This window comes from Mobula birostris, chromosome 14, assembly GCF_030028105.1.
Source record: "Mobula birostris isolate sMobBir1 chromosome 14, sMobBir1.hap1, whole genome shotgun sequence".
NCBI classification, from domain to species: Eukaryota; Metazoa; Chordata; class Chondrichthyes; order Myliobatiformes; family Myliobatidae; genus Mobula; species Mobula birostris.
This window is the reverse complement of record NC_092383.1, coordinates 2737219-2763600: the sequence shown is the minus strand read 5'-3', so window position 1 is coordinate 2763600 and position 26382 is coordinate 2737219. Positions and strand designations below refer to the sequence as shown.

At 43.9% G+C, this 26382-nt stretch overlaps 1 protein-coding gene across 1 annotated transcript in view; it reads left to right on the top strand.

The window, feature by feature from the left end:
• The window catches only part of lctlb (lactase-like b), a 54910-nt gene that overhangs the window by 12733 nt on the left and 15795 nt on the right, over window positions 1-26382 (top strand). The window contains exons 4-10 of the mRNA XM_072277975.1: window positions 165-252; window positions 1541-1650; window positions 7639-7767; window positions 16397-16492; window positions 17040-17094; window positions 18761-18922; window positions 23275-23549. Of these exons, the coding sequence (XP_072134076.1) occupies window positions 165-252; window positions 1541-1650; window positions 7639-7767; window positions 16397-16492; window positions 17040-17094; window positions 18761-18922; window positions 23275-23549 (915 nt within the window). The remainder of the gene's footprint in view (window positions 1-164; window positions 253-1540; window positions 1651-7638; window positions 7768-16396; window positions 16493-17039; window positions 17095-18760; window positions 18923-23274; window positions 23550-26382) is intronic.

Sequence of the window (26382 nt, the reverse complement as noted above, 5' to 3'; positions counted from 1 at the left end):
CTAACCCTATGCTCTTCTGGGTGAAAATACCTTGCACAGATTAACATGTTATAGTTCTTTGGCTTGGTCTGTTTGTTTTTCTTTTAAGTAATTAGTTTCTAAATACATCAATACCGACACTTCTCATACATGCAAAGCCTGGTTAACATTTAGTTTTATTGCAGGAGGACATTGCCTTACTGAAGGAGTTGAAGGTCAATCATTATCGCTTTTCCATCTCTTGGCCTCGAATCATACCCACAGGGATAAAAGGTAATGCCTCCCTTTGCACATCTTATGAGGGTGGGTACTACTTGTCTGCCACAGTACAGTTTCCGTACCATGCAGTGATGCAGCTTGTTAGGATGCTCTCTACTGCACATCTGTAGAATGACGTGAGTGTAGATGTACAAAGTCCAGCTCTCTTCAGCCTCCTCAGAAAGTAGAGGCATTGGTGAGCTTTCTTGAAAGTAGGTTCCTCGGAGTTGTTGTGCAAGTTGTTGGGGTGGTTAAGAAGACATATGGGGTGTTGGCCTTCATCGTTTAGGGGATCGAATTGAAGAGCTGTGAGGTAATGTTGCAGCTTTTTAAAACCCTGGTTAGACCACACCTGGAGTATTGTACACTGGTCATAAACACAAAATAATCTGCAGACGCTGGGGTCAAAGCAACACTCATAACACGCTGAGCGTGTTATGAGCATTATATACTGGTGGACTCATTGTAGGAAGGATATGGAAGCTTTATAGAGGGTGCAGAGGAGATTGACCAGGACACTGCCTGGATTAGAAAGCATGTCTCATGAGGATAGGTTGAGCGAGCTTGGGCTTTTCTCTAAGGAAGATGAGAGGTGACTTGTTAGAGGTGTACAAGATGAAAAGAGGCATAGATCAAGTGGTAGCCAGATACTTTTTCCCAGGGTGGAATTGGTGAATACGAGGGGGACAGAATTTTAAGGTGGTTGGAGGAAATATAGGGGGAATGTCAGAGGTAAGAGAGTGGTGGTTGTGTGGTAGAGACAGCTACATTAGGGACGTTTAAGAGACCACACTATACTATGGGAGAGGAAGGAGTCGAGTTGGGGGAGGAGCCCCTCAATTCCTGTAGTAATGAGCCGCCCCGGGGGGGGGGTGCACATGAGTGGCAGCGGTACTATTGGTGAGTAGGAATGTAATAGAACAGCATTGACTCTGAATGTAAAGAATGAAAAGGCATTGAATGGTTTATTCTTCTGAATAATTTTTATTATAAATAACGTTTATTTTCTTCTTAAAAAAGGGACTGTTAGGCACATGGGTAAAAGAAAAATGGGGGGATTGTGAGAGAGGGAAGAGTTAGATTGATCATGGAGTTGATTAAAGGTCAGCAAACATTGTACTGTGCTGTACTGTTCTATGTATATAGTCTTTGTGTGGCTGTCAGAGGAGGTGCTCAGATGCAAAGAGAAATACACAGCTGAGGAACGACAGGGCAGGGTAAAACAAGAAAGATTCTGTTTGCAAATAAGTGTCTGATTTGCACATCATAGATCATCTATTTCTTATCTTTACAAATTCTCCAGCCGAGCAAGTGAATGAAAAGGGAATCGACTATTATAATGAACTAATAAATGCCCTAATGGAGAGCAGAATCCAGCCTGTTGTCACCCTGTACCACTGGGATCTACCACAGGTTCGTGCCAAATGTTTGACATGATTTATGACCTGCTGTATGTAGTCTCCCCACAGCAGCTTCTCCAGGCATTTCCAGCATGGGCAAGGTTTGCACTCAGCAGGGATAAATTAAAAACTTGCACACCAATTTTTGTTCCTGATCAGCAGATGCTGATAAGTTGAAGCATTTTTAAATGTTTTTTGTTGCAATGTTTTCAACATCTATGTCAACGTGTGCACACTTGTGTTTCACTGACGTCCCTCAGGAAAGGACATCTGCAATGCTGTCCTGACCACACAATCCATTTATTTTATTTGTTTAGCGATACAGCGCAGTCTGCCCTTCCAGCCGCGCCGCCCCAGCAGCCCCTGACAACTCCAATTAACCCCAACCTAACCACGGGACAATTTACAATGACCAATTCACCTGCCCAGTACATGTTTGGACAGTAGGAGGAAACCGAAAAAGAGTACGCAGGGAAAAGTCATGCAATCACAGGATGCCAGAATCGAACTCCAATCTCCGAAGCCCTGAGCTGTGATAGTTGTAGTTACACCAGACCCATCAATGTGCTCAACTCTGCACAAGGCTCAAGGAATAGGGAATAGATTCAAAGTTTAAAGTACATTTATTATCAAAGTATGTATACAGTATACAACCTTGAGATTCGTCTTCTTGCAGGCAGCCACAAAACAAAGAAACGCCATAGAACCTGTATAAAGAAAACTCTCACACAACAGTTCCATCAGACACACAAAAAACAAGAACAAATCACACAAACAGCAAAAAGTGAACAGATAACACACAAAACATTAAACATCAAACCGTAGAGTCCCCACAAGTGGGTGCACAGCAACGAGCCGCCAAAGTGAGAAACGCCAGTCCAGGAGCCGACAGCCGCGGTCACAGCCACCAAGTTAGTTCCGCGCTGTGTCGATGACTGCAGACCTCGATCAATAGTAAAGCGCATTCAGGTACAAGCATTGTGAGAAACTTCAACATCGTACGGATGAGCACTCTCCTCCTCTGCCTCACCCACGAGGTCTGTGCTGGAGGGACAGCTCCAGGGGAGCCTGCCTTTTGAGAAGTGTTAGTGTAATGGAGAGAACCTGTGATGATAACACTTAGTCTAAATCTTCAACACAACATGCTACAGATGCTAGAAACCCAGAGCAACACGCACAAAGTGCCGGAGGTCAGGCAGCATCTGTGGGGAGGAATGTTTTGAGCCGAGACCCAACAGGAGTGGAAAGCAGCAGGAAAAGAAGCCAGAATAAGAAGGGGGGAAGAGGGAAAAGGTTTTCAAGCTGGCAGGTGAATCTTCTAAACCGAAGCCTGGCTAGATCTTTGGATCCATTTGCTACCCCAACTAATCGCAACCTTTTCCAGTGGGGGTGTCCACAAGGTTTGGGGTGATAAGAGAAGAAAATGGGGAAGGGACCATCTTAATAAACATTTAAAGATTATAAACTTTAACTTTCTTTGCAGTATAAACATTGAAACATACAGTGAAATGCCTCAATGACTAACAAAGTTTTACCCTCTCCGAATTGGAACTCTGCTCCATGCTTTTCTCACCATAGACCGAGAGTACGGTGTTACGTACCCCGTAACTGGGTTGCCAAACCAGCAGAAATGGATCACTCAGTTGGAGTCTGGATTACTAGAACTAGGAAAGTTTTATTAAAGAAACAAGCAACACAGTACTCTAATCAAAAGGATAATAAATGCAGCAGTTCAGCAATGATAAACACACATGTGCACAGAATTAAGATAACAGGATCAATCAAGCTCTATCGTTGTCTAGGGGCAAATGACCAGTTTCAAAGTGACACAAAGTTCAGTTCAATTTAGTTCAGTTCGTGGTAATCGTTGCCGTGGCGATAGACAGTGGGGGGGAAGGAGAGAGAGCAAAACAAATGAATATTCAACACAGCTTCCACACAGACCTTCGCAGTCAGCTGTTGGGCGAGCCCTTTGTGATGTCATCTGAGGTCACCGACCATGACCCCTCCGTTTCCAGATACGACCGTTTCTCTGCACTGAACCTGGCACCCAGGCAAGGGTGGACACACACCAGGTTCCCGCCGATCGTGCCTTTCCACCCCGAGCGTCTAAGGCTTGATCCCGCGATCAGCCGTCCAAAAGCTTCCCACCGACTTGTGAGAGGTGCACTGCTTCCAGAGTCTCGTTACCTTGGGTGTCGTGTGTGTGCTGCCTTAGCGAACCTGTCCCTTTTTATCCCCCTGCTGAGGTATCGCCTGTCCATCACTTCAAACAGTTCAGGGTTCAAAGGGGGGGCCGCTCTAGACAGCTCTCTCCTTCTGTTATTCTCTCTCCCGTCCCTTCATTACACATCTCCAAATGCTGCTCCATTGTTTCCCTTATCTCTCTCTCTCTCAACTGCTGATCACACAGGACAGCTAACATCTTAATCTATGTGTATTCTTGTCACAACGGACTGAAGCTTCCTCTGTTGCCAAACTGTTGGAGCAGTGTCTCCTCCTATCCACCCACAGAATGGGACTGAATTCCTGATGATTGCACAGAGATTTAATAATGACAGTGGGCCAGGATTCGAGATCTGTGAGACTGAGAGAATATAGTAACTTTAGCCTAACAGTTTCACTCTGTGTTTCAATGTAAATGGATCTGAATCTGATGCTACATTGCCCTCTCTCCTTACTCCTCTATGCTACTAGCTAAGCCACACATCCTCATAACCAACCCAGGGGCCATAATTGTCAATAATTTAATGATCCGTGAATTCTGGTGACTGATCAGGTTGCCTTCTCTGGCTACAGAGACTCTCGACTCAGACTTATTTTACTACCTTGAGGTATGGCATGATAACGAGCCCACATCGTCCAATTACACCCATGTGACCAAATAACCGACTAACCCGTACGTCTCAGGCTCCTGTACTTCCTCACCAATGGCCGTAATGAGAAGAGCGTGTGTCTGTGCATCACTGATAGACTTCATTCCACAATGGCCTGGCGGCCAAAGGGTGTGTGTGTGTGTGTGTGTGTGTGTGTGTATAAATTAAAAATAAGGGGGCCTTAGGTGCTGGCTGTTAACACAAACGACACATTTCACTGTATGTTTCGATGTACAGATGATAAATAAATGAATCTGAGTCTGAAACCACAGCACCTGGAGGAAACACACACGGTCACAGGGAGATCGTTCAAACTCCTTACAGACAGCAGTGGGAATTGAAAACATCTCGCTGGCACCTTAATAGCGACATACTACTGTGCAGCTCCAAAAAAGGGATCCCTCTCTTTTTCTGCAAAAGTCTGCCAGCTATTAACAGCTTTAATTGTAATTTCTCCATTGACATTATGCTAATTTCACACTGTAATCTCCAGTCCAGACTAGCTCCCTGCCTAATATGAAACCATATCAACGTCTCAATTTGAGTTACATTCTCAGCGGCTACACACATTTCAAAAAGCAGTTCCAATTAGGTTTCAGATGGGAAAATAGAAAATTCAATATGTTCTCACCACCTGCTCTCTCCTGTTGACTACACAGTCTCACGTCTGGTTTATTGACACTGCTGAAAGAGCACACCAACAAACAGTCCTGATACAGTGGCCTTGGGATTATGATCACTCTTTGTCTCATTGGGTGAATCAGAATCAGGTTTATTATCACCGGCATATGATGTGAAATTTGTTAACTTAGCAGCAGCAGTTCAATGCAATACATGATATAGCAGAGAGAAAAAATAATAATAAATAATAATAATAAAAAACATAATAAATAAACAAGTAAATCAATTATGTATATTGAATAGATTATTTAAAAATGTGCAAAAACAGAAATACTGTATATTATAAAATGTGAGGTAGTGTCCAAAGCTTCAAAGTCCATTCAGGAATCAGATGGCAGAGGTGAAAAAGCTGTTGCTGAATTGCTGAATGTGTGCCTTCAGGCTTCTGTACCTCCTACCTGATGGTAACAGTGAGAAAAGGTCATGCCCTGGGTGCTGGAGGTCTTTAATAATGGATGCTGCCTTTCTGAGACACCACTCCCTAAAGGTGTCCTGGGTACTTTGTAGGCTAGTGCCCAAGATGGAGCTGACTAGATTTACAACCTTCTGCAGCTTATTTCAGTCCTGTGCAGTAGCCTCTCCATAGTCATAGTCATACTTTATTGATCCCGGGGGAAACTGGTTTTCATTACAGTTGCACCATAAATAATAAATAGTAATAAAACCATAAACAGTTAAATAGTAATATGTAAATTATGCCAAGAGTGATGCAGCCTGTCAGAATGCTCACCACGGTACAACTATAGGAGTTTTTGAGTGTATTTGTTGACATGCCAAATCGCTTCAAACTCCTAATAAGGTATAGCCGCCGTCTTGCCTTCTTTATAACTACATCAATATGTTGGGACCAGGTTAGATCCTCAGAGATCTTGATACCCAGGAACTTGAAACTGCTCGTTCTCTCCATTTCTGATCTCTCTATGAGGATTGGTATGTGTTCCTTCATTTACCCTTCCTGAAGTCCACAATCAGCCCTTTCATCTTACTGATATTCAGTGCCAGGTTGTTGCTGCGACACCACTCCACTAGTTGGCATATCTCACTCCTGTACGCCCTCTCGTCACCACCTGAGATTCTACCAACAATGGTTGTATCATCAGCAAATTTGTAGATGGTATTTGAGCTATGCCTAGCCACACAGTTACGTGTATACAGAGAGTAGAGCAGTGGGCTAAGCACACACACCTGAGGTGCACCAGTGTTGATCGTCAGTGAGGCGGATATGTTATCACTGATCCACACAGACTGTGGTTTTCCGGTTAGGAAGTCGAGAATCCAATTACAGAGGCCCAGGTTCTGCAACTTCTCAGTCAGGATTGTGGGAATGATGGTATTAAATGCTGAGCTATAGTCGATGAACAGCGTCCTGACGTAGGTGTTTGTGTTGTCTAGGTGGTCTAAAGCTGTGTGAAGAGCCATGGAGATTGCATCTGCCATTGACCTATTGTGGCAATAGCCAAAATACCCTTCTAATGGTTTTTTAAAACTCCATACCTCTATTTAGTATTTACAAAGACCTTGGATATATATATATTACTATATATTACCTTGATATTAATTTTCTTGCAGGCATTTACAGAAAAATAAATAAACACAATAGAATTTACGAAGAATAGAATAGAATTGTGTCCGGTGCTCCCGATGCAACCTCGTCTGCTTTGGTGAGACCTGTTGTAAATTGGGGGACTGCTTCATTATGCACCTCCGCTCCATCTGCCAAAAGCAGAACTTCCCTTTGGCCAAACATTTTAATTTTAATTCCAGTTCCAATTCCCATTCCCAAGATGAGGCCACCCTCAGGGTGGAGGAGCAGCACCTTATATCCCACCTGACTATAAGTGCTTCCAACCTGATGGCATGAATATCGATTTCTCCTTCCAGCTTAAAAAAAAATCCCTTTCCCTCCCCTGGTCTTCCATTCCCCACTCTGGTCTCTTACCTCTTCTCAGCTGTTCATCATCCCGTCCCCCTCCCGGTCCCCTCCTCCTTCCCTTTCCCTTATGGTCCACCCTCCTCTCCGGCCATTTACCTTCCCACCCTCCTGGCTTCACCTATCACCTTCTAGCTGTCCTGCTTCCCCTCCCGCCACCATTTTATTCTGGCATCTTCCCCCTTCCTTTCCAGTCCTGAAGAAGGGTCTTGGTCCAAAACGTTAATTGCTGATTCAATTCCATCAATGGTGCGTGACCTGCTGAGTTCCTCCGGCATTTTGTTTGTGCTCCTTTAGAATTTGCAAAGACCAACAAACAGCCAGTGCGCAAAAGGAGATGAATTGTCCAAGTAAACCCACACTGAGAACATGAGTTGTAGGGTTCCTGAAAGTCTAACTGATCTATGCCTCCATCTGATGACTTGTTTATTTCACCTACGAGAAGTTTGTGATCTCTGTGGTCTAAGGTCTGTTAGAAAGAGCAACTACGATGTATTTCTCCATCTGTTTTTAGGTCCTGCAAGATAGATATGACGGCTGGCAGAACGACAGTCTGGTTAACTTCTTCAATGATTACGCCAACCTGTGTTTTGAGAAGTTTGGTGATCGCGTAAAACACTGGATTACCTTCAACAACCCCCGGGTAGGTTTGGTTTGATTCATTAAACACTAGCCTTTAAAGTTCAAGGTAACATTTTAGCTCCTGCACATTGGCAAAGAGTTCAGGGTTTTTTATCTGTATTTTTTTATTATTTAATAAGAAGAATTTATTTAAAAAAACCGAATTAGTAGCACACAAAGAGAGCACAACACTGAGGTAGTGTTCATGGGTTCATAGACCATTCAGAAATCTGATGGCAAAGGAAGAAGCTGTTCCTAAAACGTTGAGTGTGTGTCTTCAGGCTCCTCTACCTCCTCCCTGATGGTGGTAATGAGAAGAGAGCATGTCCTGGATGGTGAGGATCCTTAATGATCGACGCCACCGCCTTGAGGCAAAACCATTTGTTCCCTAATCTGCTTAAAAATGATATTCATACAGCACTGAAACACCTCTTGTTCATTGTCCATGCTAACAATGATGTCTATCCAGACTTACTCCATTTGCCCACATTTAACCCATAATTTTTTCTGTCCATTTATCTCCCTGAATGTCTTTGAAACATTGTAATTTTAACCGCCTCTGTGATTCCTCTGGCAGCTCATTCCACAATGAGACCAATTTGTTTTTCACACCTTCCAAATTTATTCAGCTGATACACTATTCCCTCTATTGTTTATTGTTTAAACCTTTTAATATAATTGAGAGTGTAAGTAAAAAAACTATCATAAAAAATTACAACAATAGAACTACAGGTTCTAAAATTAATTAGTTCCCAAATGGCATTTTCTGTAAATGGAACAAGAAAAGATCTTCTTAGCTCAATGACTGTTCATAGTCAGTAATGAGATGTTGTAACCATGTGGGTTGGTTAATTACAAGTTTATCCTATTTGCCAGGGTTGACCTTGGCACCTCTGCCTCATTGGCAGATACACACTACACTTCAGCACCAAGAACTGATTCAAGATCAGCTTTATTCGTCACGTACAGTGAAATCCGTCATTTGTGACAAATCAATCAGCGATGATGTGCAGTGGGCAGCCGGCACCAATGTACCAGGTCCACAACTCATTGACCCTGATCCACACATCTTTGGAATGTGGGAGGAAACCAGGGCACCCGGAGGAAACCCACACGGTCACAGAGAGAAGGGAGAGCCTTACAGACAGTAGTGGGGATTGAGCCCGGGTCGCTGGTGTTACGCTAACTACTGTGCTGCTCCAACCAATTGGCTGATCCAACTGCAACTTGCAACAGCATGACCAGACATGATCAGGCATGCAAGGCTCTGTAATGGACACCCAACGAAGAACAAGCCACTTGAACCTTGTATATCTGTCAAGTAAACTTTGATTTCGCTAACGGGAATTCTACATTGCATCTGATGGTCAGTGTTTGTGATGTAGTCCAGAAAACTTGCAGTAATGTGAACGAGTATCCTGAGGTTAAGTTTAGGGTGTGGGTTATTCTGCTTCCAATGGGGAATTGTACCTAATCTAATGGAAACTCTTTTATACATAGCGTAGAGTCATAGCACGGGATCAGGCCCTTTGGTCTATCTGTCTATTTGCCTGCATTTGATCCATAACCATCTAAACACTTCCAGTCTATGTAACTGGCTAAAGGTCTTTTAAACATCGTTATTGTACCTGCCTCTACCACCTTCTCTGGCAACTCATTGCACATTCCCACCGCCCTTTGTGTGAGAAACTTCCCCTTTAGGTCCACATTAAACCTTTCGCCTCTCACCTTAAACTTTGGTGACCTCTGGACCAAATGCAGACAAACGTGCAGATGGACTGGGGGGTATTTTTCTGTGCTATAACTCTTGTTGTCGTGGCTATCCCTCGAGGTCGAGGATGATGGTCTTTGCTCTGAAGAAGAGGCCCACAGAGTGAAGACGCCTGTGCGTGTACTTGTTTAACGTGTACTTGATGTTGCACTCCAAGAAGCACACGATACTTCACAAATCAACCAACTGATTCCAATGGCATGGAAACCACGACGATTGGAGCTGATGGATTTGTTGCAGCCTTCATCTGCCTTCACAGCTGTTGAGTTCGAAGTAACTTCATCCGCCTGTTCCACCATTGAGGTCTTGGTTGGATTGTTCTTTGTCAGGGACCTCACCCTGGACCTTACCGCCATGGGTGACCCTACCAGGAGCATAGCTCCAGTCGGCATCACTCTCGGGATCACAGGACCCAATCCATGGAGAAGACAATAACTCTATGACTGAACTCAATGTTTAGGGTGCTTAGGACAGGGTGTTGGGGCCCAGGGCAAGGGATGGACTAGTTCAGCCCGCTGCTCTGCTCTGAACCAAGGGTCTGGGGACAGACTCGCCTCGTGGACTTCAGTTCAGAATGCTATTTGTTTGCGTTTATTGTTTGCATGATATGTTTTTTTTCTGTTTGACAGTCTTTTTTTTAAATGGGTTCTTTTGGGTTTCTTTGTTTCATGGCTGCTTGTTAGGGGACAAATCTCGTGGTTCTATAATGTACATACTTTGATAATAAATGTACTTTGAATTCTAGGAAAAAGACTGAGGGCATTCACTATCTATGCCCCTTGTGATTTTACACACCTCTATAAAATCAGTCCTAACCTGTGCAGCCTCTCCCTATAATTCAGACCCTCAAGTCCTGGCAGCGTCCTTGTAAATCCTTTCTGCACTCCTCCTATAGCAGGGCCAATAAATCTGAACACACTACTTCAAGAGCAGCCTCACCGATGACTTGTACAACTGCACCATAACATCCCAACTTCTATACCTCATACTCTGACTGATGAAGGCTGGCATAATAAAGACTCTACCTTTCAAAACTAAGGAATCAGAATCAGGTTTACTATCACAGACATCTGTTGTGAAATTTCTTGTTTTGTGCTAGCAGTACAGTGCAATACATGGTAAAATTACTATCAGTTGCAGTACAGCTCTAACAAACAAGTAGAGCGAAGTGGTGAGGTAGTGTTCGTGGACCATTCAGAAATCTGATGGCAGAGGGGAAGAAGCTGTGCCTCCTCCCTGATTATAGCAATGAGATTTGGAGGGAGGTAATAAAGGTGGGCTTTGTAGAGAGGGATGAGTGGATTGTGCGAAGGGAATGTCACATAAGAAAGATGGTGAGGGTCCTTTGTGATGGATGTCGCTTTCTTGAAGCGCTACCTTTTGAAAATGTTCTGGATGCCGGGGAGGCTGGTGCCCAGGATGGATCTGGCTGAGTCTGCATCTCTTTCCAAGCCTGTGCAGTGGCCTAGTCATCAGGAACCACTCCAAGTCCGGGGATGGACAGGCTGGGATAGTCTACATCTGTACAAACCCCCAATTCTCCTCTGTAACTCTGTTCATTGCATCGAACATTGCACTTAAACATTGCATCATTCCCATCATTTTGTGAAGTAAGTTCAGTTCAGTTTCATTTATTGTCATTTAGAAATGCATGTATTAAAAAATGTTACAACGTTCCTCCAGAATGATATCACAAAAAAAGGACAAACCAAGACTAATACTGACAAAACCACATAATTATAACATATAGTTACAACAGTGCAAAGCAATATCATAATTTGATAAAGAGCAGACCATGGGCACAGTAAAAAAGTCTCCAAGTCCCGATAGCCTCATCATCTCACGCAGGTGGCAGAAGGGAGAAACTCTCCCTGCCATGAACCTCCAAGCGCCGCCAACTTGCCAATGCAGCACCATTGGAAGCACCCGACCGCAGCAGACTTTGAGTCCGTCCAAAAACTTCGAGCCTCCGACCAGCCCCTCCGACACAGCCTCTCCGAGCACCATCCTCTGCCGAGTGCTTCGACCTCACCCCGGCCGCCGAGCAACAAGCAAAGCCGAGGACTCGGGGCCTTCCCCTCCGGAGATTCCGGACCACACAGTAGCAGCAGCAGCGAAGCAGGCATTTCAGAAGTTTCACTAGATGTTCCTCCGTGCTCTCACGTCCGTCTCCATCAAATCAGGATTGTGCACGGCACCCTACTGGATAAATAACAGACATCACCACCGGAGTGGCCGCTGCGAGCTGTGTCGCGCTGCCATCTTCCGCCCTCTCATTTTGTGAAGAGAGTTGCAAAATAATGAAAATCTAATCCATGTCTTCCTTTAGAGATCCTCTTTCATTATCTGTACTTGTAAAACAATATCTTTAGATTTTCCTCAACTGCATTTGCTAGTATATTTTCACCTATTCTGCTCTCCCATTTTCATTTTTAATTCCACACCTATATTTTCAAGATTCAAGATTGCTTAATGTTATTTCCTGTACACGAATGCAAGGAGAATGAATTAATTCCTATTTCACATCCAATGTAGCACAAAAAACTCTCAATAACATAAATAACACAATAATTTTTTTAAAAAATAAGTATAAATACATAAGATAACTTGTATGCATTTCCATCCTCCAGGCTTTGTGCTGTACTGAGTATATCATAAGCATCCCTCTTCCTGTCACCCATGCACACAGTCGTCCACAAGGCACTATTTCTGGGAGAACCTATTTCACTGAAATCCCTTCAATGGCTCCTGTTGCTCATAAGCCAAATTGTCATATTTCCAACTGCCTTTCACCACTACCCATTTGCGTCGCATGGTGGACATGCTATGTACTGAAAATGTGCTGAATTCTATACCCTGTGTGCCTTTTACACAGGTTGTATCACAGTTAATAGAACAGTGCAACATAGTACAAGCCCTTTGCCCATGATATTGTGCTGACCTTTTAATCTTCTCTAAATCAGTCTAATCCTTCCCAACCTATAGTTCATCATTTTTCTATCAGCCATATGCCTAACTAAGAGTCTCTTATATGGCACGGAGTTCCAGGCTCCATGCAGAATATTACCTGTCTACAACCACGCTTTGCCTTCTGTGAGCAAGCCAATTCTGGATCCACAAAGCAAGGTCCCCTTGGATCCCATGCCTCCTTACTTTCTCAATTAGCCTTGCATGGGGTACCTTATCAAATGCCTTGCTGAAATCCATATACACTACATCTACTGCTCTGCCTCCATCGATGTGTTTAGTCACATCCTCAAAAAATTCAATCAGGCTCATAAGGTACAACCTGCCTTTGACAAAGCCATGCTAATCATATATATTCCTAATCATATTATGCTTCTCTAAATGTCCGTAAATTCTGCCTCTCAGGATCTTTTCCATCAACTTACCAACCACTTAAGTAAGACTCACTGGTCTATAATTTCCTGGGCTATTTCTACTCCCTCTCTTGAATAAGGGAACAACATCTGTAGCCCTGCAATCCTCCAGAACCTCTCCTGTGCCTGTTGATGATGCAAAGATCATCACCAGAGGCTCAGCAATCTCCTCCCTCGCCTCCCACAGTAGTCTGGGGTACATCTCATCCAGTCGCGGAGACTTATCCAACTTGATGCTTTCCAAAAGCTCTAGCACATCCTCTTTCTTAACGTCTATATGCTCAAGCTCTTCAATCCAATGTAAGTCATCCCTACACTCACCAAGATCCTTTTCTGTAATGAATACTGAAGCAAAGTATTCATTAAGTACCTCTGCTATCTCCTCCGGTCCCATACACACTTTTCCACTGTCACACTTGATTGGTCCTATTCTCTCACGTCTGATCCTTTTGCTCTTTCCATACTTGTAGAATGCCTTGGGGTTCTCCTTAATCCTGCTCGCCAAGGCCTTCTCAGGGCCCCTTCTGGCTAATTTCATTCTTAAACTCCTTCCTGCTAGCCTTATAATCTTTTAGATCTCTAGCATTACCTAGTTTTTTGAACCTTTCGTAAGTTTTTCTTTCTTCTTGACTAGATTTTCTACAGCCTTTGTATAGCACGGTTCCTGTACCCTACCATCCTTTCCCTGACTCATTGGAACATACCTATGCAGAATGCCACGCAAATATACCCTGAACATTTGCCACATTTCTGCCGTACATTTCCCCGAGAACATCTGTTTCCAGTTTATGCTTCCAAGTTCCTGCCTGATAGCTTCATATTTTCCCTTACTCCAATTAAACACTTTACTAACTAGTCTGTTCCTATCCCTCTCCAATGCTATAGTAAAGGAGATAGAATTGTGATCACTATCTTCAAAATGCTCTCCCACTGAGAGACCTGACACCTGACCAGGTTCATTTCCCAATACCAGATCAAGTACAGCCTCTCCTCTTGTAGGCTTATCTACATATTGTGTCAGGAAACATTCCTAAACACACATAACAAACTCCACCACATCTAAACCCCTTGCTCTAGGGAGGTGCCAATCAATATTTGGGAAATTTAAATCTCTCTCCACGACAGCCCTGTTATTATTACACCTTTCCAGAATCTGTCTCCCTATCTGCTCCTTGATGGCCCTGTTACTATTGGGTGGTCTATAAAAAACACCCAGTGAGTTATTGACCCCTTCCTGTTTCTAACTTCTGCCCACAGAGACTCCGTAGACAATCCCTCCATGACTTCCTCCTTTTCTGCAGCCGTGACACTATCTCTGATCAGCATTGTCACGTCCTCACCTCTTTTGTCTCCCTCCCTGTCCTTTCTGAAACAACTGAAGCCTGGCACTCTAAATAACCATTCCTGCCCCTGAGCCATCCTAGTCTCTGTAATGGCCACAACATCATAGCTCCGAGTTTTGATCCATGCTGTAAGCTCATCCACCTTGTTTATGATGCTTCTTGCATTAAGATAGACACATCTCAAACCATCGGTCTGAGTGCATCCCTTCTCTATCACCTGCCTATCCTCCCTCTCGCACCAACTCTAAGCTTTCTCTATTTGTGAGCCATCTGACCCTTTCTCTGTTTCTTCAGTTCAGTTCCCACCCCCTAGCAATTCTAGTTTAAACTCTCTCCAATAGCCTTAGCAAACCTCCCTGCCAGGATATTGGTCCCCCTCAGATTCAAGTGCAATCCATCCTTTTTGTGCAGGTTACTCCTGCCCCAAAAGAGGTCCCAATGATCCAGAAATTGGAATCCCTGCCCCTTGCTCCAATCCCTCAGCCACGCATTTATCCTCCACCTCACTCTATTCCTATACTCACTGCCGCGTGGCACAGGCGATAATCCCAAGATTACTACCTTCGAGGTCCTGCTTCTCAACTTCCTTCCTAACTCCCTGTAGACTGTTTTCAGGGCCTCCTCCCATTTCCTACCTATGTCGTTGGTACCGATATGTACCACAACCTCTGGCTGTTCACCTTCCCACTTCAGGATATCATGGACGCAATCAGAAACATCCTGGACCCTGGCACCTGGGAGGCAAACTACCATCTGTGTTTCGTTCCTGTGTCCACAGAATCACCTGTCTGACCCCCTAACTATAGAGTCCCCTAATACTGCTGCCTTCTTCCTTTCCCTACCCTTCTGAGCCACAGGGCCAGACTCTGTGCCAGAGATGTGGCCACTGTTGTTTCCCCCAGGTAGGCCATCCCCCCCAACAGTACTCAAACAGGAGTACTTATTGTTAAGGGGGGCAGCCACTGGGGTACTCTCTTGTATCTGACTCTTGCCCTTCCCTCTCCTGACTATTACCCACTTATCTGTCTCCCGATACTTACTTATCGCTTCTCTCTATCACCTCCTCACTTTCCCTGACAAGACGAAGGTCATCGAGCTGCAGCTCCAGTTCCCTAACTCAGTCTGTAAGGAGCTGCAGCCTGACACACCTAAAGCAGAAGTGGCCTTCCAGGAGGCTGAGAGTCTCCTGGACTTCCCACATCTGATACACAGTACAGAACACCAGCCTCACAGACATGCTTCCTGTTTCTATTCTTCACAGGTAACCTACCTTGCCTCAACCCATTATCACTGAAGCCCCTTTGAGCCAAAGCCCTCCTACTCTGACTCCCTCTACTGTTGCCTGCTCTATAAAGCTGTCTTCTTTTAAACTCTTCGTGCTTGTCTAACTCGCTGACGTCCACGTGCTTGTGCAGTCGTCCTTCAATCCTTTGTTAATGATTGTTCTAACATGGTATCCTATTTCACAACCCAATAATCCCACCCTACCAAGCTCACTCTTTTTTTTAAATCTCCCTCTAAATTTCACCAAAAGCCCTGTAACCATTCACTCTTTACTTCAAGGGAGATTGATATCACTTCCCTCATAATCCTCCATTCTTTGTCAGCCCTTTAGCTCTTCCACCTATCATCTCCCAGCTTCTTCCTTCATCCCGTCTCCCACATCCTCCCACTTTCCCCCTCATCAATCAGCTGCCAACTCGTACTCCTTCCCCTCCGCCAACTTATTCTGGCTTCTGCTCGCGTCCTTTCTAGTCCTGTTGAAAAGTCTCAGCCCGAAACTTTGACTGTTTACTCTTTTCCATAGATACTACCAGACCAGCTGAGCTCCTCCAGCATTTTGTGTGTTTGGGTGTTTCTCTGGATTTCCAGCATCTTCAGACCTCTTGTGTTTCTCATAATCCTGATCAGAGGGACGCAGCAACTGGCTTTGGCCAGCGCAGTAATCGGAGCAAATGCTTCTCTCTCCTGCACTAATTGTCCATTTTCCATTTACTTTGACAGATGTGTAGTTCCTGTGTGAGACAAAATCTCGTATTGGTCTACTTGTTTGTAACTCTATTGTGGGAAAGTTCAACGTGATTCTCAGTTGGAATTAGAATAAGTGTGATCTGTAGGAATTGCTTTGGGTTGACAGTTATGTGTTTTATATTGTAGTCCGTGGCTGTAGAAGGATATGAGCTCGGAATGCATGCACCAGGGTTAAAGCTGAAAGGAGCAGGAGCTTACAGGGCAGCTCACAACATTATTAAGGTAAGTTTCTCCATCAGAAAATTATCTGATGCTGAGCTAAATGAACAGTAATCTCTGATTACCGGGCGCCCCTGGGACGTTAGTGGTGTTGGATTGGCAGATTTTCCAGACTGTTGGATATTTTTTCTCTTTATGCAACAACAAACTTTTAATGCACTTCAGTCCAACAGCAGCATAATAATTTTCCTAGTGAATCAGGGAGTGTAGCTGTAGAGCCCCAGTGAATCAAAGCACTACAGCACAGAAACAGGACCTTCAGCTGAGCTAGTCCATGCAAAAGTATTATTCTGCCACACATGGTACAAGACCTCTGCTCCAGCCCTATCTCAAAATCCCTGCCAAGCCCCGTCCTACAATCCGACCTCAGCCTACAACCCCGGACCAAGGGTCACCACCATCTTTTACCTGGACCCTTCTTGTGTATGGCTTTGGGGGACAGGCATTTTCCGTTCGTTCTGTTGAGAAATTTAAATAACGTGGTGGGGCAAGTAAGTGTGAAGAACCCGTGATCTCAGTATCATTCGAGGTGTCGACTTCTGTTTCACAGGCCCACGCGACAGCTTGGCACACGTACGACAGGCTCTGGCGCAGTCGCCAAAAAGGTAATGAGCTCTCAAGATTAAGAAAGAAGGGTCTCAAACGTAAGTGAAACCTGTAGCGCAAGGCTCAGCTGATATCCGTGGTGTAGAGTGAAGTATACTGCACAGTTTGGCTGTGTAGGTGAGCAGTGTTGATGAAATGAACTTTTGTCACTTTGAGGTAGAACTCTTGAGGCTTGTGCTCCAGATTCAGTAAGCCCATTCAAGCCATTGGAAGGATCTATGTTGGACCTTAGCTCAGCACATGTTGTATCTCAGTTTAAGAATAAAACTCTGAGCAGTTCTGTAGAGTTGTGAGAAGTTGCGATCTTCCTCCTTCGAGATGGCGTTCAGTTGAGATTTTAAAAAGATAGTCATGTTTGTGATAGGATTTCCAGAGATTAAATGAGGAATCAGTTGTTTAATGAACAAGAAACCAGAGAGCTCAGATTTGAGATATCTGGCAAAGGAAAATTAGAATAATTAGTGCGTGTTTCATAACGCAAGTTATGAAAGCACCAGCTGGAAGTGTTGCAAAGGCCAAATCAATAGAAATATGCTAGTGTAAATATACAGATATACACTATTTGCCAGGCCATATGTTTCAATATCAGAGAGGGTGCAGGGCAGATTTACCACAATGCTGCCTGGATTAGAGAGCATGTTTAATGAGGATAGGCTGAGCGAGTTAGGGCTTTTCTCTTTGGAATGAAAGAGGATAAGAGATTTTATATTTATTTATTTAGAGATACAGTGCAGAACAGGACTTCCTGGCCCAATGATCTGCACCATCCAGCAACCCACTGATTTAACCCTAGCCTAATCACAAGACCAATTAACCGACGAACCAGTACACCTCTGGACTGTGGGAGGAAACTCATGCACACACATGGGGAGAATGTACAAACTTTTTTACAGAGGTCACTGGAATTGAACTCAGACTGTTACACCCCAAGCTGTAATACAGTCATGCTAACCACTGCACTGTCGTGGTTACCATGATAAAGGTGTACAAAATGATGAGAGGTGTAGATCATGTGGACAGCTGGAGACCACTTGCCAGGACGGAAAAGGTTAATATGAGGGCACATAAATCTAAGGCGATTGGAGGAAAGTTTAGGAGGGATGTCAAAGGTAGGTTTTCCACACAGTGAGCAGTGGGTGGGTGGAACTCCTGCCACAGGTGGCACTAGAGGCATTTAAGAGACTCTTAGGCACACAATGAAAGAAAATTGGAGGCCTATTCGTAAACATGAGAAAGTCTGCTACAAATCTAAAGTAAGACACACGAAATACAGAAGGAACTCAGCGTGTCAGGCAGCATCAATGGAATAAATAATTGACATTTTGGACCGGGACCCCACTTCAGGACTGATTAGAGGCCTATGTGTGAGGGAAGGGTTAGATTGATCTTAGAGAAGGTTAAAATGTGGACTCAACCTCATGGAGCAAAGGGTGTGTATCATGGTGTTATGTTTTATGTTCTATGTTCACAGAGGAGGGTTTGGTTTAAACCAGCAAATGTCAAAGCCTGGAGATCTTGCCTGATAGAGAGGACAAAAGGTGGCCCAGGATGTTGTGGAAGAGCTTCAACTTGGGAACTAGTTTAACTTACAACATCACAACTGAAATATTTATATTGCAGTTTAGAGATTATGTGTACTTATTAACCATTCTTTTACTATTAAAGGCATAGTGGGTATTTCCATCACAAGTGAGTGGGGAGAGCCGGTGGATATTACCGGCCTACAGGATATTGAGGCTGCAGAGCGATACATCCAGTTTAATCTTGGCTGGTTTGCCAACCCAATTTTCAACGGGGACTACCCTCAAGTTATGAAAGACTACATTGGTAAGTATAAAATAATAAGTTAATCTGGCACCAAAAAAAAATCAAAAGCGCAAAGTAAATAAACTTGTTTAGACCATGAGACCAAAAGATATAGGAGCAGAATTAGGCTACTTGGCCCATCGAGTCTGCTCCACCATTTCATCATCGCTGATTCAACGTTCTTCTCAGCCCTAATCTCCTGCCTTTTACCCATATCCCTTCATGCCCTGACCCAGCGAGAATCTATCAACCTCTGCCTTAAATATACATACAGACTTGGCCTCCACAGCTGCCTGTGGCAACAGATTCCACAGATTCATCACTCTCTGGCTAAAGAAATTCCTTCTGTCCTCCATTCTAAAGGGATGCCCCTCTATTCTAAGGCTGTGTTGTCCTCTGGTCTCCCACCAAAAGAAACATCCTCTCCACATCCACTCTATCAAGACTTTTCACCATTTGATAGGTTTCAATTAGCTGACCCCTCATTCTTCTGAATTCCAGTGAATACAGGCCCAGAGCCATGAAACATTGTTCATATAACAAGCCATTCAATCCTGGAATCATTTTTACGAACGTCCTTTGAATCCTCTCCACAGATGCCTATAAATCTGATTTTCCATTGGATTACTCAGGGGTCTAAAATGCCACCAGGTGAATCTTAAGAAAGGTTGGGTGAAAATTCGAACTAGGGGTCATACAATAAGGTTGAGAGGTTAAGTGTTTAAGGGGAACATGAGGGGGAGCTCCTTCACTCAGAAGGTGGTGTGAGTGTGGAACAAGATGCCAGGGGAAGTAGTGTATGTGGGTTTGATTGTGACATTTAAGAAAAGTTTGGATAGGTACATGGGTGGGAGACATGGAGGGCTACTCTATGGTCTTGGCGCAGGTCAATGGACTTGGCAGAATAAGAGTTCGGCACATATTTGAAGGGCCGAAAGGCCTGTTTCTGTGCTGTAGTGCTCTATGGCTTTAATATATTGTGTTTACTTGCAGTCGAGTGTGAAATGAGACTAAATTTACAGTTTTTAATTTCCTTTGCTGAATACTGTTATAATAGGCCGAATAGGAAACCTGACTGGGGGATACTCCAGTGTGCCTTCTGAGTTCAGCTTGGCTCTGACTTAGAGATTCACCATACCACAGTGATATGCCAAAGCAGTGAATGGGACCATTGGGGCCTTCAGTAATGGACTCCTGCGTGCATCAATGAGATTATTTTAAGTAAGGAATGTTGGATCCTGATGCTTTTGCAATCCAAAGATTCTTCATCAGTCAAGAATCAGGATATCTCTGGTATATGTCGTGAAATTTGTTTTGCGGCAGCAGTACTTTGCAATATATAATAAAAACTATACATAACAATAAATATATACAAACAAAAATTAGATAAGTGGCACAAAAAGAGAGGAAAAGTGGTGAGGTAGTGTTCATGGACCATTAAGAAATCTGGTGGTAGAGGGGAAAAAGCTGTTCTTAAAATGTTGAGTGTGTGTCTTCAGTCTCCTGTACCTCCTCCCTGAGGGTAGCAAGGAGAAGGGGGCACGTCCTGGGTGATGGGGGTCCTCAATGAGGCATCACCATTTGTAGGTGTCCTCAATGTTGAGAATGCCAGTGCCTGGGATGGGGCAAGCTAAACAATAAAACTAGTTGTGTATGATTGTCTTGTTAAGTGTTACAAGAACAAAAAGAAGAAGCATTAAGAAAACAAAGATAAGACCAGACTAAAGAGTAGTTTTGGTCGTCTCATACTGAGACTAGAGATGACAAAATGTGTTGGAACCCTTTTTCTTTTTACACTGCATGTCAATAATTTGGATGACGGAATTGATGGCTTTGTGGCCAAGTTTGTGTACTGTCACATACCCCGTGACGGGAATAAAGAACCAGCAGAGATGGAGAACACTTTGGAGTCTCGTATTGCTAACAACTAATAATATTTATTAGTAACTACGCAATACAGTAATATTAAAGTAAATAATTCACACAGGTTAGCAATGATTATATATAAAAGTAAGTGTGGAATATATATGTATGAAAACGAAGCTTCTTTAAGTCTAGGGGTAAAAAGATACAGTCTTACGATGTTGAATAAAGTTCAGTTCAGTTCGTGGTACTGACTTGAGCAGTGATGGAGAGACAGTGAGAGAGAGAGAGAGAGAGAGAGAGTTGAGTCTTCAGGTGAGCTGATGCCGTTGATCTTCTCGTCGTCCTCCGAAATCCTTTACAAGTCACCGACCGTGACTTTAACCAGGGGGACCGGTTTCCTGTGGTGGAGCTATCACCCCGGCGAGGGTGGACACATAGACAACTCCCCACCAGTCAACCCCTTCTTCAGCGGTGGAATGGCAATTTGGAATTGATCCTCCAAAACCCACTTTCCCTGCGGGCACAACAATGTTCATTCAGTGTCCAGATCATGTGTCTGAGGTCTGTATCATCTGACCTCCCATTTATTTCACCAGGCTGAGCATCACTTGTCACTCAAAGAGTGCCTCCCTCCTTTGTAAAGGACTGCAAGCAGGCAACAAGTCCTTGAAAGTTACATCAACAATCTGCCTTCGGTCACCATGGCAACCTTCGAGCTGCTCGGTGCTGTCTCCAACTCCAAACTCAGTAGAAATCCAAAGTTACTTCCAATGCCTTAAAGTGACAGTCCAACTGTCAATCTTCATCTCTCTCTCTCTTTTCCAAAAGCAACATATTGGTTGTAAATAACTGTCTCTCTCTCTCTCTCTCCTTTCCAAACAAACCATCAATGATAAATGTCTCTCTCCAAACAGTTAATAGGGGTACTCCAGGATCCCCTCACAGTACAATATGAAGATAGGTGGAGGGGCAGGTAATATTGAGGAAGCAGGGAGGCTGCAGAAGGTCCTGAACAGATTAGAAGAATACTCAAAGAAGTGGCAGATGGAATACAGTGTTGGGAAGTGCATGACCATGCACTTTGGTAGAAGAAATGAAAGTGTAGACCATTTTCTGAATGGAAAGAAAATTTAAAAATCTTAGGTGCAAAGGGACTTGGAATTCTTCGTACAGGATTCCCTAAAGGTTAATTTGCAGGTTGAGGTGGTGGTGAGGAAGGCAAATACAGCGTTGGCATTCATTTTGAGAGGACTAGAATATAAAAGCAAGGATATAATGTTGAGGCTTCATAAGGCACTGGTAAGGACTCACTGTGAGCAGTTTTGGGCCCTTTATCTAAGAAAGGATATTCTGATACTGGAGAGGTTCAGAGGTGGTTCGCGAGAATGATTTCAGGAATTAAAGGGTTACCATATGATGACTGACTGATGGCTCTGGCCTGTACTCCCTAAATGGTCGGGGGGGGGGGTAGGGGGAGGAATCTTATTGAAACCTATCAAATGTTGAAAGGACTCAATAGAGTGGATGTGAGGAGGATGTTTCCTATGGTGGGGGAGTCTAGGACCAGAGGGCACAGCCTCAGAATAGAGTGACATCCATTTAGAACAGAGATGAGGAGGAGTTTCTGTAGCCAAAATGTGGTGAATCTGTGGAATTCATGGCCACAGACAGCTGTGAAGGCCAAGCCATTGGGTGTATTTAAAGCAGGGATTGATAGATTCTCCATTAGTCAGGGCACGAAGGCGTATGGGCAAAAGGCAGGAGATTGGAGCTGAGAGGGAAATGGATCGCCCACGATGAAATGGTGCAGCAGAACTGATGGGCCAAATGGCCGAATTCTGATCCTGTATTTTACAGTGTTATGATATAAAATTTCACTGATAACAATTAACCTATAAAAAGCCAGATTTAAATGGTGTGACAACTAAGTTTCTAGAAACATATAGAAGCAACTGTACTATAATTACTGGAAAATTCACATGCACATATATGGGTGATTATGTAAAAATGCAAGCAAGCATAGGAAGTTTCAACTACAAGGAAAATAATAATTCTACACCTCAATCCAACAGGTGCAGAACAAAATTCATAAAATCCTAGATAGAATGGAGCCACAAACACGTTTCCTGGGGAAGCTGTAATGTCCTGTGTGGCATCAGAAATGCTGGCAGGGTATAAATCCTTTTCATGGGATTTGCTTTAATCTATTCAGCAGGGTACCAAGGGAGTAGTTGTTCATTTTGTCCACAATCTAAGTGAGTTACCAGGGTTATTATCAGCAACTTCTAATGCACCCTTTCCAACTGTTTCAAGTTAGAAAAATGTGGGAGATGCTGATTGAATCTGACAATTTTTGTGAGGAAACTGTGCAAACGATTCTCACAACAGAGAAAATCTAGAAACAAATGAGGCCAGTTTAAGATCTGGGTAAACGTGGCACTGGTATTGTTCAAAGTATCTAACCGTTGTTCCCACATCTAACCAGCCTTGGTGTTTATCGTTAACAGGGAGGAAGAGTTCACAGGAGGGACAGGTTAACTCCAGGCTGCCCGCCTTCACTCCGCAGGAGAAATACTTCATCAGAGGCACAGCAGACTTCTTTGGACTGGGTCACTTCACAACCCGCTACATCACCAGCAAGAATTACCACCACAGCAAGGGGCCAAGTTATCACACCGATCGTGACCTAGTGGAACTCGTCGACCCACAGTGGCCGGACCCAGGATCCGAATGGCTGTACTCGGTCCCCTGGGGCTTCAGGAGAATCCTGAACTTTATAAAGGTATTTACTGCGGGTCGGATTGCTTACCCCAAACTGTTCCTTCTAGAGTAACAAGGAAGGGTTTATACTCTTCATGATCCCTTGACTTGCTAAATGCTATGAGCTAAGGGTGTCCTTTGTCAAGTCTTCAGCAGTTTGTGTGTGACGGCAATCTGAAAATAACCACACCACCTGATCGATTAGGGTGAAACGTGAATTACTCTCTTAATTGCCTAACATCGCATTTACCGACTTAAGGCTGATTTATACTTGTGCGTCAAATGTACACCATAAATACGGCGTAGTGGCGCACCCTATGCTGTACTCTACGCAAACCCTACACCGTAGCCTGACGTGCACCTTTCCCAAAATGTAACTACGCGTTGCAGCGACACAGACCGCAACAACTGTGATTGGTCCGCTTGGCAGCATCGCATTTCCTCCTACGCTGCAATAGCTTCCCATTGGGCGACTGAAGGGCAGGGAAGGAACTCTGGCTGCAATGCTTTCCATAAAGCTTTACAGACCTCTGAAATTATGGGGGACCCTGTGCTTGACGCCAGTTTGTAGCTAGCTGCTACAGCCTTTTGACTTCCACCTGAAGCTAAAACTCAACTGGTGATTGCCAGTCTCTGAGTATACTGTGCGTATACTGATGTGAAATAAATGGTTGGAGACGATGAACCAAATCGTCAAATCTACCTGCCGACATCCGAGAATATTTGAAATGCATTTCCTCGTCCATGTCTCTCAGTGGCCGGACAAGCACAGAAAATTCACCCTCCTTCAGTTTCAGTCGCCATTGTTTGAAGTTTGAGTTTCTTCGTGTTGAGTTTCAACATGAAGAAACTCAACACAGTGGCATAGAAACCCCACCGCCAACTAGCGTTTTGGCGGTGAATTGCAGAGCGATGCAGACACACCAATGTACAAGTATAAATGCTCACAACGGCGTAGGCCACTTGCGTAGGCTACGGCGCAAGCTAGTACACACAAGTATAAACCAGCCTTTAGCCTTCAAATTAAGAAAGAATTGGAGAAGACATTAAAAAGATTTTATTGAAAAGGTTCTTGGAATGAGGGACTAAGGAAACAGAGGGGTTGGGTTAGTTCTTTTTGCAGCTGAGAACGTGGCACTGGTGTTTGCCAATTTGCAGCAAGCTTCTCTCTGCAAATCCACTCATCATTTCTTTTATAATAATTGTTGCAGGATGAGGGAGATTTATTTTTATTTCATTTAGAGGTACAACACCCAATGAGCCATGCGGCCCCTGCAACCCCTGATTTAACCCTAGCCTAATCACAGGACAATCTACAATTAACCTACTGATCACCCAGTGGGGTGGGGGTATTGTGAATGAGAGATCATGGGTATAAAGTAAAGTGGAAGGCACATGGAGAAGCTTCCTTGCACATCGGTGGTTGGAGTTGCACTGAACTGCCTGCAGATGTGTTGGGGCCCATCCCATGAGTGTTTCAGGGAATTGAACACATTTATAGTGAGGAAACATTTGCAAAGGTACGGAAGAGTGGGGGAGAAACTCTGATCGACACCTCTGTCTCTGACGTAACTACTTTATGACTTAGTAATAAAGATATAATCAGTTACCCTGTTGTAAACTCTGACTCTAGATTAGATTAGCTTTATCTGTCACATGTACATTGAAACATACAGTGAAATGCGCCACTTGCATCAAATCAAGTCAGCGAAGGTTATGCTGGGCAGCCTGCAAGTATTGCCACACTTCATAGCATGTCTACAACTTACTAAGCCTAACCATATATCTTTGGAACATGGGAGGAAATCAGAGAGCCCTCAGGAAATTCGTGCAATCATGGGGTGATTGTACAAACTCCTTATAGACAGTGGTGGAAATCAAACCCTTATTTCACAGCTGGCAATGTAAAGCATTATGCTAACTGCTACACTCCTGCATCACTCTCAAGTAACTGCCAAGTTTGTTTTAAATATAGGAGATTCATCAGTTTCTCAATGGATATTATGGTGTGTTTTGAGCAAGAGCCTTTACTTAAAATTATTTCAGAATTCAGCTCCCACCGCCACCAACCCACCCACTGCTGACCCCCCATCCCCATCTTCGACTTCCAGCCAATTACCCAACTACCTATCAAACTGTTTTTGAAATTAAGCGTGAATCTCTTGAGTGATGGAGCTCTGAGGATGTTGTGGACCCATCCAGTGGGGGCAATGTTCAGACTATGCAGCAATATTTCACTAGTTTGGGATTTGGTTTGTCACCTAAAACACCCGCAAATTTTTAACCGATGTACTGTGGAGAGTATTCTAACTGTCTGCATCACTGTCTGGTATTGGGGGGGGGGGGGGCTACTGCACTGGATCGTAATAAGCTACAGAGAGATACAGAGATACACCCTCGGTGTTTCAGGAACAGCTTCTTCCCCTCCTCCATCAGATCGCTGAACGTACAATGAACCCATGAACACTTCTTCAGTGTTTTTCCCTCTCTTTTTATATATACTTACTGTAATTTATAGTTTTTATTATGTACTGTGATGTCGTGCTGCCATAAAACATTAAATGTCAGGACATATGCCAGTGATTTTAAATCCAATTCCGATTCTGATTGGCAGCAGAAAAAGGCCAGTAACATCATAAAGGGCCCACCCAGCCTGCTGATGGACTGTCTGTCCCACTCCCATCAGGGAGGAGGCTATATGGCATCTGTGCTGGGACCACCGGACTCAAAAACAGTTACTTCCTTCAGTCAGCACCTCCACCCACTAACTCCACCACCACTTTATTATTTCCCATCAGTACAGCCCAGTGTCACTTCATGGACATATTCCATGTTATGTTTACTCTTTTTTTTTT